The sequence below is a fragment of the Bufo gargarizans genome, chromosome 3 (genome assembly GCF_014858855.1).
Source record: "Bufo gargarizans isolate SCDJY-AF-19 chromosome 3, ASM1485885v1, whole genome shotgun sequence".
NCBI classification, from domain to species: Eukaryota; Metazoa; Chordata; class Amphibia; order Anura; family Bufonidae; genus Bufo; species Bufo gargarizans.
The window spans coordinates 371,756,422-371,768,708 of record NC_058082.1 but is presented as its reverse complement, the minus strand read 5'-3'; the positions used below and the strand labels follow the sequence as shown (position 1 = coordinate 371,768,708).

General features: G+C 42.0%; 1 protein-coding gene across 1 annotated transcript in view; it reads right to left on the bottom strand.

Annotated features, from left to right (window-relative positions):
- LOC122932132 (protein AATF-like) overlaps nucleotides 1-11,690 on the bottom strand; it is a 94,074-nt gene extending 82,384 nt beyond the window's left edge. Inside the window, exons 1-2 of the mRNA XM_044286375.1 lie at nucleotides 11,669-11,690; nucleotides 7,647-7,714 (exon numbers count right to left, since the gene is read on the bottom strand). Coding sequence (XP_044142310.1) covers nucleotides 7,647-7,654 — 8 coding nt within the window. The 5' untranslated portion in view covers nucleotides 7,655-7,714; nucleotides 11,669-11,690. The remainder of the gene's footprint in view (nucleotides 1-7,646; nucleotides 7,715-11,668) is intronic.
- Between the last annotated feature and the right edge of the window lie 597 nt (nucleotides 11,691-12,287).

Genomic DNA, 12,287 nt, shown 5'->3' with positions numbered 1-12,287 from the left:
TTCCCAGAAGGGGCTGAGGGCCGGCAGTTAGAGGAGCAACTCAAAGATGTCGTTATACATAATCTAGGCAGCGAGAATTTTTCTCCCATGTTTCAAATAGAAAGAGCTCATCGAATTCCAGGAGGAAAATCTATTCCAGGGAGGCCACCGCGCACAATTTTAATGAAACTTTTATTGTCCGTTGATAGAGATATGATATTAAGAAGAGCTAGAGAATGTACTCCCATTGAATATCAGGGCTCTAGGTTGCTCTTTTTTCCTGACTTTGCTCGTCAGACTCAGGAAAAGAGACGCAATTTTATAGAGATAAAGAAGCGCTTGGCGCTAAAGGATATCAAATATTCTCTACAGTATCCAGCGAAATTAAGAGTGATCTATAATGGGACTTCCCTGTTTTTCGAGACTCCACAACAAGCGTTAGACTGGATTGATCAAACGGGCATCTGAAATTGCGTAATATTATGTTTGAAGGGATGCTGGGGGGTGGGGCTTGGCTGGGGGAGAGCGGCCGGAGGTTAGAGGTTCGCTGATTAGATCGGGCGGATCAATGGAGAAGGGGTTGGGGGGTGGGGGGGGGTTGGGAACTCACCTTGCAGGCTGGGGTTTTTTTTTTTTTTTTTTTTTTTTTTTGGGTTTTTGTGTTTTTTGTTTTTCTTTATTTTTTTGATTGATGTCTATTAGAATTGTATCTTGGAATGTCAGAGGGCTCGGGGAAAGGGTTAAAAGGCAAGCTATTATGGATGCAGTAAAGAGATACCTTCCAGCAATTATATGCATAGTAGAAACTCATCTTACTAAAGAAACCCTGCGCCGTCTGACGACGGGATGGCACTCCCAGTCTTATCACTCCACTTTTAGCGGATCTTCTAGGGGCGTTTCAGTCCTGATTCATAATTCTGTAGATTTTATCCTCATAAAATCTCATATAGATGATCAGGGCAGATTCATTTTTCTACATGGTAAGCTGTATGGCCATAGTTACATTCTGGCCTTCTTCTACATTCCCCCTCCATTCTCAATGTATCCCTTGACTCAGCTATTGCTTTTTGCCGAAAATAGATCAGAATGCCGGTTAATCCTGATGGGGGACTTCAATGCGGTTATGGACCCCAATAAGGATAGACTTACGTTAGATGCAGACCGGGGGAGGAACCCCTGCAACTCCTTGCTGCCCCAGTTCTGTTTAGAGGTAGGAGTGGTAGATATATGGGAATACCTCGGCGGAGGAAAGAGAGTATACTCCTGTGTCAGCAGGGGGGGGAGAGCAATGTCTCGGATTGATTTAGCACTCACTAATGAGAGCAATTTGAGCAACATCAGCAAGATCCGATACGGAGTACGAACCGTTTCGGACCACTCACCCGTACTAATTGAGGTTCGCACTGGGGAGAATAAGGACATAAGGGGGCTAGGATTCAAGTTGAACCCATATTGGCTTGCCGTTATGGAGAATCCTCAGTCTATTACATTATTGATATCCTCCTTTTGGGAGGTAAATTTTCCCTCTGCCAACATCAATGTAGTATGGGACGCTTTGAAAGCGTATTTAAGAGGGGTCTTCATCAGTGAGATTGCTGCAGCAAGGCGAACATTTAGGGGTAAAGAGGAGGAACTGGCTAAGATCGCTATCCTTACCAATGAATGTTTTACCAGTCAACCCACGGAACACAACAGGGAAGAGATGCAGAAGGCTAGCTGTTGCTTGGAAAAGTATTTAGTAGAGAAAGCAAATCATAGAGTATTCTTTAAGGGGCTTAAATATTTCTCGGAGTCCGGACGTCCTGGTAAGCTCTTAGCAAGAATAATTTCTCAACAAGATAGGAAAAATCAATCCATCACTTTAATTCGAAATTTAGAGGGGGAAACTATAACAAATTTAGAGGGGATTAGGGATGCCTTCTTACAATATTTTGCTCAGATATATAGACCCCCTCTCGATACGACATCCGAACTGGCGATGCGATTCTTGGAGAAGATTCCACTTTCCACTTTGAATGAAGTTCAGGTGGAATTTTTGGAGGAGGATCTGTCTCTTTCTGAGTTGAAGGAGGCTTTGGGGTCTATCTCGGGGAGCTCATCGCCAGGGTTGGATGGCCTCCCATATGAAGTTTATCGTAGGTATGGTGAGACGCTCCTCCCCCAGCTACTTGAGGTGTTTTCCCAAGCGGCCCAGGGAGGGGGCTTGCCATGTTCTATGATGGAGGCTCTTATTGTTCTGGTTCCGAAAAAGGATAAAGACCCGGCAGAATTGAGCTCCTATAGACCAATTTCTTTATTAAATACCGATGTTAAGCTACTATCAAAAATTTTGGCTAGGAGGCTCTCGCGGGTTATTTCCACTATTATTCATCCAGATCAAAATGGTTTTATGCCAAGAAGGGGCACCCATCATAACTTGCATAGGTTATTTATGAATATTCAGTCCCCGGGGAGTGGCGCCCGCTCCATCCTGTCGTTGGATGCTACTAAAGCCTTCGACAGGGTGGAGTGGACCTTTCTCTGGGAGGTGATGAAAAAAATGGGCTTTGGCCCAAGATTCTTGGCGATGGTACAGCTCCTCTATAACTCCCCAGTCGCTAGGATAAGGATCAATGATATGATTACAGAGAGCTTTATATTAGGAAGAGGCACCCGTCAGGGTTGTCCTCTTTCCCCTCTGTTATTTAATATTTACATTGAACCCCTAGCGGCTAGTATTAGGCTGGATCCGAGGGTGGCCGGTTTTGGTACAATGGGGAATCAGGATCGAGTATCATTATATGCAGACGATATCTTGATTTTTATGCATCAGACAGATACGACTCTTCCTCGCATAATGGACCTGGTTGGTCTCTTTTCCGGTCCTTCCGGTCTCGAGATCAACTGGGATAAGACCGTTCTCCTCCCCATAGATGAACTGCGGGGCGAACGGTACAACCAGCTAACGATCTCAGATTCAATAAAGTACCTGGGTATAACAGTTTCTGCCAAACCACAGGAATATCTTCAACTCAATCTGCTCCCTCTGTTGATAAAGCTGAGGGTTAAAATAAAGATTTGGCAAAAAATTCTGTCGGCGAGAGCCGACAGAATTTCATTAATAAAAATGGTGGTGCTGCCCCAGGTTCTATACATCTTGCGCAACTCGCCTGTATGGATTGTAGATAAGTACTTTAGATTGATAGAGCGGATGCTTAATGACTTAATATGGGGGAGGAAGCGTGTGAGACTGAAGGTACTCTATTTTTCTATGCCCTATAATCGGGGAGGTCTTAACCTCCCCTACTTTAGGGGGTACTTTGTGGCCTCCCAACTCTGCTTGTTTAATGAATGGGAAAATAGCCAGTTCTGCAGCAGGGTGGTGAAAGACTCAGGCCTTGCAGATTTCTTTGCAGTACTTGAGTCTGACTATTTACTAAATGCAGTGAGTGGGTATACACTCTTCTGCAGAATGGCTATAAAGTCTTGGCGAATTATAAGGAACTGGTGTGGAGTTGGGGCATCACTTATTTGTACTCCATTGTGGCACAATCCAAAGCTTTTGAATTTAAATGACCTGAGTTGCAGCCAGTATTGGAGGACCAAGAATATTCAGTACCTGCATCAAGTGGTCAGTGGTGGACACATCTTGTCCCTTGCGGATTTAAAGCAAGGGGCAAATTTAGGTGAGGTGGCTTGGTATGCATATTTTCAATTAAGGTCAGCACTTTCTAGCACTGTGAATCGCTATCTTCTTATTATAGAAACTCCAGAATTTTTACACGATTTAATTTCCAAGAAAATAGTCACGAGAATTAAAGTATCTCACTGTTATAGACACTTAATGAAAAAGTTTTTTTCTGACGTTCTTTCACCAGGACAGAGAGCCTGGTCATCCTCGCTCTCAGCGACGGGCTCTCCGAACTGGGAGAATATAGGGGAAAGCTTAACATTGGTCTCGCACAATTTTAATCACATTGTGGTACAATTCAATATTTTGCACAAAATATATGTGACACCTATATGGTTATATAGGAGAGGACTTAGTACCTCCTCTGGCTGCCCACGCTGTGGTGAACCCGAGGCAGATCATCTACATCTGTTCTGGGATTGCCCAATGGTGAGCAGGTACTGGAGATCGGTTCAAACCAACCTGGCTCGTAAACTCAACATTGTGGTTCCCTTCACTCCCAGGATATGGGTTCTGGGAGATTTATCGGAGGTTAATTATCAACCCGCAAATGGTCGATTGTTGATTAAGGTGATGTTTCTGGCCAGGCTTCTCATTTCTAGAGCATGGTTTTGCCCCTCCGCTCCAGATTGTAATAACTGGTTGGGTCTGGTTGAGAAGGTGAAAAGTTACGAGAAGATCTTGCATAAACAACGAGGCTCCTACTTAAAGTGGGATAAATTGTGGAAAGACTGGGATATGATCAACTAATTTAAATATATATATATATCTTTTTTTTTTTTTTTTTTTTTTTTTCTCTGCAAGGTGGGGGGAGGGGGGGGGGGGTATGGTAGGGGATTTGTTGGGGGAAGATCCAATTTGTCCGGCTTTTTGTTTGTATGCAATGTATTAATGCAGAATGTGAAGCTATAATGGAGCATCTTTTGAAATGCCGGGGGCCGGCAGGACTTACCGGCATTGGATATTGGTTAATTCTTGATTAATCTAAATTATGGACTAATATTCTGGTGAGGGTTCGGGGCTCAGGACTTGGGGGGTCCGGGCATCGGGTGTGACCCGGGATGCGGCTTTTTCTCTTGGACGTGAGTTTCTACCACGGGCAGTGAGCTGACTCGGGTGTGGTTTGGGTCCCGTCATTTGTCCCTTCTTAATGAACTGGAGCTTATGCTGGGCACGGTTCTCTTAATGAGACAGTGCTGGCTGGTTACGTTTTTTTCTTGTCTTCTCAAGTGCTGGAGATTGTTGAGTGACACTTTGATTTGTGTCCTCTCTTCACGAGATACCGCGGTGAACCCATGCGAGTTATGCTTAAACAGGCTATTATCATTTAATCCAACTTTATGGGGATGAGGCAGGAAATCCTGGGAGTGGGTTTTATACCACTGGGATAGAAGACTGCTGGACCCCCTTTTGTTCTTCTCCGGTTCTATGGAAGGGTGCGATTAAAGATCGCTATGAGCCTGCCCCAGATGGGATAGGTGTGTATCAGAGGACTCGCCCCACGGGTCTTGGTCCTGTCCGTGGCGCTTGCTTACGTCTGAGAGAGGCCGTGGCAGGTGCGTGTTCGCTGCTTGGCGGGCCCCCCGGGCCTCGGGCCTATGCTCCCTCCCAGTATAGAGATAATTATAATAAATAAGATGTCTCCTTCTATCTGTAATTCTAAACCCTTCAATGCCGGGTGGGTCCTGCTTCCCCCTCAGGCAGAGAGACCTCTATCTGAGTTTGGTCAATATCTATTTAATTATGGGTATTTGCATGAAATCATATTTAACTATGCTTTATGGACTAGAACTGACGGACACTTGGATCTTATTGCATTGTAAATGGTATATTGTCATGTATCTTTTTGTATGATAACTAAAAAAAATAAAATAAAAGTTTATATAAAAAAAAAAAAAATATATTAATTTTTGCAGATGACACCAAACTGTGTAAAGTAATCAACACGGAAGAGGACAGTATACTGCTACAGATGGATCAGGATAGATTGGAGGTTTGGGCAGAGAAGTGGCAAATGAGGTTTAACACTGACAGTTGTAAGGTTATGCACATGGGAATGTAAAACGCATGTCACCAGTAAAACAATAGTCACCTTGTTGGACTATTAAGTGGTAAAAAAAAAAAAATGTATTAAACAATTCCAGTAAATAAAAATATGCTTTTTTTCAACTGACAATACCCTTTACAATGAAATAAAATAATTTTCCCCATATGTTTGGTATTGTCACGTTGGTAACGACCTGCAGTACATAAATATCATGTAAATGATCCCTTATGGTCAACGCCGTAAAAAAAAAAAAAAAAAAAAAAAAAAGGGAAAAAAAATTCACAGAATTGCTAATTTATTCATAGTTGCCACAAAATAACGCAACAAGCAATCGAAAAGCGTAATTTACTGCAAAATAATACCAATAAAAACTACAAGTCGCCCCGAAAAAAATATATAAAAAGTTATGGGTCTTGGGAAGTAGCGATGCAAAAAGATTTTCTTCCTTTTTAAAAAGAAAAAATGGGTTGTATTGCACAAGAGTACTAAATCATAATAAAAACGATATGTATTTGGTATCGCTGTAATTGTACTGACCCAGAAAATAAAGATATCCTCTGAATAGTTCATCAGCTTCTGATCGGCGGGTGTCCGACACCCTGGACCCCCGCCGATCAGCTGTTTGAGAAGGCAGCAGCGCATCAGCAGCACCGTGGCCTTCTCACTGTTTACCGCAGGCCCAGTGACGTCACAACTAGTATCAACTGGCCTGGGTGGGGCTAAGCTCCATTCAAGTGAACAGAGCTTAGCCCCACCCAGGCCAGTGATACTAGTCGTGACGTCACTGGGCCAGCTGATCGGCGGGGGTCCCTAGTATCCGACCCCTGCCGATCAGAAGCTGATGATCTATCCAGAGGATAGATCATCAGTAGTTTAAACAAAGTGCAGAACCCCTTTAAGGATATATCCCCTGGACTACCGCTCTGGCCCCATTGACTATAATAGGGGCGGGCTGGAGTTCCAGCAAGCTGCGCGGCAAACATGCCGAGAGGCGGCTGAAATAAAAGTACGACATGCCGTACTTTCATTTCGGCCTCCACTAGGCATGTTTGCCGTGCTGCCGCCGGAACTCCAGCCCGCCCCTATCATAGTCAATGGGGGTGGAGCGGTAGTCTGGGGGAACGCATGCACTAGTGGCAGCACTGATCCGACAGATGCTCACCCGCCGGAACAGCCTACCGAAGTTCCTTGCCGCTAGTGTGAAACTAGCCTAATAAAGGTTAATCAGAAATGTATGTGTACCCCAAAATTGCACGACTAAAAATTACAGCTTGTCCCACAAAAAACAAGCCCTCAAACAGATATATAGACGGAAAAATGTAAAAAAAAGTTATAGCTCTTAGAAGGAAGAAAAACGCTTGGTCAGTAATGACCAAAACAGGCTGGTCACTAAGGGGTTAACTCATTGTAAGCATCAGTGGTGGTCTGCTTTACAAGAAAAACCCATTTAAATACTAGAGAAATACTAGTTTAAAAAAAGGGAGAAAAGTGCAAGGTTTATGGTCAAAATTGATCAAAACCATTACACTGTGTATGTACCCTTCAGCTGACTATCAAAGAATCTTTAATAATAAAATACTACAGATTACTTCACAACCTAAACAACCAAACACATTTAAAATTTCAACAAACGATACTTCTCCTTCATGATATTAGAATATATAGTTTCCATTAATGAGGATTTTGCACCATCATATATCAGCACTGGGTGGAAAAAGGGACAACTCGGTTATAGCACATTTGAAACCAGCTGAATGAAATTTCTCCTGAAAAATAATGGCTATGATATCATCGGAAAATTTTACTGGCCATGATTAATGTCAAGAATGGTTTTATCCAGTCTTTATGGCTCATATAATTGTGTTTGACCTTTGAGCTTTCCTACTTTTTTCTGTTGGACAGACAGCTCTGATGGTAACATTTAACAGATTGTTAATTTCTTACACTTACCTGCCCATGGCCACTTGGTCATTGGGATCCAGGGAGGTTGTCTTACGCTCTATCAATTCTCGCAATAACTGAAAAGATTGAAATAATGAATCATGAATTATCACAAATAAACCACTTTATACTAATTAGATCTAAAAGTTCAGTAAACCAAAAGGATACCACATTTCCCCCTATAACACAGCCATTTCTAAATCTGCATTGCCATTTCTGATACTTTACTTTTCACTGTATTCTCTTCAAAATTACTAATAAACCACATCAAAGGGTTCTGCATTTTAGTACATAGCACAAGACGTCCTAATCATTATTATAAATGAAGCTTTTTTTTTTGTCATGGGAGAAAAAAAACTAAACAAAACCAAACACACTTTTAGTGATAATTATATTCTGTATTCAATGATGGTTCCTTATGCCCCAGAAAATCTACTTCATTGTGATTTTTCTATGTTTTGCTTTAAGAGACTACTAAATATTTGAGCTAGTAAATCAGAATATTAACATTTCCAAGGCCTATTAATGTGTATATACCATACCTGTTCCTGGAGACCAGAATGAAACCTCTATTTCTTAAAATACATTCTGAGAATTGGAAAGAAATGAGCTTGTCCTATTACAAACACTAGCCACAGGATAGGTAATAAGTGTCCGATCGGGGGTCTGAGCACAGTGGCCCCCAAAGATCACATGAATGGAGGCATGTACTTATTGGTGGCTTTTTCTGCAATTCAATGCCATACAGTTAAATGGGTTGTCTCATCCAGCAAACCATACATCTAGAGCATATGAATGTTATAATGAGGGGCTTCCCATCTTGGGACACCTGGGCCACAATGGAGAGCTGCTCTCTAAAAGCTTTCCTATATTAGAAGACTTGAACAGTCCATGTTTTTGCTAAATGACAATCATAAGTTACCTCTCCAGTGGCTTAAGCAGGAGAAATATATGGCTTCCCCTGGAAAAATCATACATTTGCTCGGGGAACCCAGGGGTCGATTGTTATGGTTGCTTTATTCTGAATGGGGAGTTCTCTGATGAGATAACTGCTTTAGTGCCAGGTATAGCTGCACAAACGTATGAACTATGTAGCTACATTTTTTCGATACATAAAGAAGGTAAGCAAAGATAAACTGAAATACGTATTACAAAAGATAAATCTTTCATCACTTATAAGATGCTTCTTTCCCCCTATACCTGGCAAATAAAGTGTGTGCAACTAATCATAGGTGAACTCAATGAAAAATAATAACTATAAGACATAAAATGTGTGGAAACTTCTCACTGAGGGATCACATCACACAGAACAGAGACTGTATAGAAGAGGACGAAGGTCTGTACATGCATGAATGCACAGACTCCTAATAAACAGATTAAATGGGGGAGATTTATCAAAACCGATGCAAAGGAAAACTGGCTTAGTTGTCCATATTAACCACTCAGAATCCTCCTTTCATTTTTAAGAGCTTCTTTGGAAAATGAAAAGATGGTATTGGTATGGGCAAATAAGTCAGTTTTCCTTTGCACAAGTTTTGATAAAGCTCCCTTCAAGTATTAGATGAGTTCAAACCATTGTTGACCAATAGCGCCTCTGCTCAGGACATTATGAGTCATAAAGTCCTAAACACTCTGTTTCTCCCAACATGGGACATGGTGATGAACCTGGTTGTCAGTAGACATTCCACCATTCCTTTTGTCTCATGAAGCAGCAGAAGAGGGTATATATTATTAAGAGTTTGGAGAAGAAGGGGGTTCACCCAGGAATATGATGCTCATTTACAGTGATGTAACTAGAAATGACTAGGCCACACAGCAAATTTCTGAATGTGGCCCCCACAGCAACTTCTTCGCAACCACCACTCCTGTGACTAGTCAAGATCACTCTCTCAGGAGAGACCCGGCAGGTGCTCTGTCCGTTTTCTACTGTGTCTCTGTATATAAAGTAATTGTATAATACTGTTGAGGGGTCCCAGACGATATCTTTTAGTTCTCCACCTGGGTGGGCCCTTTCTGAATTTGGGCCCTAAAACAGCCGCTTCCCTTATAGCTACGCCCCTGCTCGTTTATAACAAGCAAGCAATTCCCTAACCGTGCTCACAAGTACATCTCTAATTCAGTGTTGTACCAGTGTGTAACAGACAATATACACACACCTATCTGTATCTACACATTTGTATACGACTACATAAGAAAAGAACTAGGTAGCTGTGACAAAGACATGACGAGGAGATGGAGCAGAACATATTTACATGGAAAGAGCTATATCTAGCAAAAGTTCACAAATGAAGACTTTTATATATGTGCCTAATAAGAATACTAGGTGCGTTTTAATTAGACAGATGTGTGAACTCCCGCTGCAAAGCTCATATGATAAATGTCCTATACGTCACCTAATTATTGTCACCGGTTGCACACTATTATGTATCAATTGCATCAAATTAAGGCTACATTGAGATTGACATATCCGTTTTGTGTTCCACAAAATACAGATACTGGCTGTGTGCATCTCGCCCCATTGTCCAAATGCCTATTCGTCACCGCAAAATGGACAAGAACAGGACATGTCCTATAATTTGCGGCACAACAGCACGGATGCGGAAAGTACACTGATGACATCCCAAATTTTTTTGTGGCCGCATGCGATTCGCCAAAAATGCAGACCGGACGCGGAGAGAAAATACAGTCATGTAAATGAGGCCTAACATCCAATAGAATCTGCACTATTTTTGTTAACACAAAACTCTCAGCTTATGAAGTGCCATATACATAGGTGTGAAGTGCCAGACCCGAAGCACACAGTATGTCTCACCTATAAGGTAGAGCAGGATGGGTGCAGTATGGCACCCCTGGAGCACCATGTCACCCTCTAAAGCAGCATTACCTGTGCGTCAAACATTTCTATTAACAATGATCTCATAAATACGTAATTGTATCCGGCATACTAGACAGTTTTCATTCTCATCACAGCACAATACTCGCACCCTCGTCAGCCCCAGGTAACAGGAACCAGAACAATGGCAAGTTGTAAAATAACATGTTTTCACCCACCACATTTCTCCAAGCCTGCATTATTACAAGTCCCTGGGCATACCAATCAAATGTGAGCCATTTTTATGCTAAGCTTATATGGAATTTAGCAGAACCTGTATTGAAGGGTATAATATCCCACCCCCCTCCTTACCTAGATGCTCCATTTATCATCCTGTTTTATGCTCTTGAATGCATTAGTCAAAACAGAAATCTCTCTCGTCAAAACTCAATATATTCTTTTGAGAGTGATATATGATGTCTCCCTATGTCTAATAATTAACTAGGAAGTGTGAGTAAATCATGCTGAGCATTAAACTCTGATGTGTGAACACTGAACACAGCCATCTTTAACTCATAAATGGCCAGTGCCTACTGCACATCTATCTATACAAGCTCCCTTCTGACAACCAAAATATCCCAACATTTTCTCCTTGTTTTTTAATTTAAAAATAAAAACACATACATGAAGGTTACTATATGAAAAAATATGACAAAGGGCTGTGAGCAGAAAAAAAAAAAAAAAGACTTTGTAATGTTTAATGCCAAAATAAATACTCCTGAAGGATAATGTAGATGTTGAGTACCTGAACAATGCCCTCTCTGCCAGCTTCATTTCTGGGGTGCATTGCACGGTATGTAAATATTACTGTCCTGACAAAGGAGGCACAACTGGTTTCATGCAGGAGGTGACAAAACATAAAGCACTTTTCTTTCTCCTTATTGTTGAATCTCTGCCTAACCCCACTCAGCAGAAGAAATTAACCCGGTCAGCTGAACAGATGCTATACTGTGTCTGTCGGGGCCCATCTTCCTACAATTACCAGCACACATTTAAGTGGTAATCTTTCAGATTATCTTTCCCAAGGAATACTCTTGTGGGGGAATGGAACAGAAGGAGGGGGTGGTCAAGGTGGTGTTTGTGTATAATAGTGATTGGGGTGGCTGCAAGAGCAAGGGGGTTGGGAGGCAAGAAAAAAATGAATGCGTAGCTGCCTTACGGCTCAGCAGATGTCTGCTTGTGATGAACGAGGCTGGAATATGCTGTTGCCGGCTGCCAAGGAGTGGTAAGTGATTAAAGCCTCCACAGCTTCAAGCACCATACTTAGAATCTGCAGGGTTCCCCAGCTTTGCACCCATTCCTTGCTGTGCTGCCAGATGTTGACAACTGTTCTCGTGCTCATTCACTCAATACGGATGGCAGCAGTTGGCACGGAAGTTCTGCAATCTGGGACATTTGTGGAGACGCTGTGTGCTGACAAGTGTCGCCCATTATTCACCTTTACAGAACGCCACAGCGACTTTAATTCTCTGCCAATCGCCTCCTGGGAGCCAGCCAAGATAAAGTTACGGCTGGCAGCCTCATTTGTTTTACTCAGGTGTTTCTGTTGCCTTACTGACCTCTATTAGTTTAAGTTTTAATTTAAATTAACCCCACCACCCCAATTAACCAGTCACTGAGAAAAGAGATAAGATGTGACTACTCATAACTCTGAATTTGGAATTTATCAGAGTTAAAATTATAAACCATCAAAAGTGACTGGTCACCCGGTGCTATCTGTCTGTGAACTCATCATTTTAGGGTGAATTAAAAATAAAGTCTCTACTTATGTGTGAGCT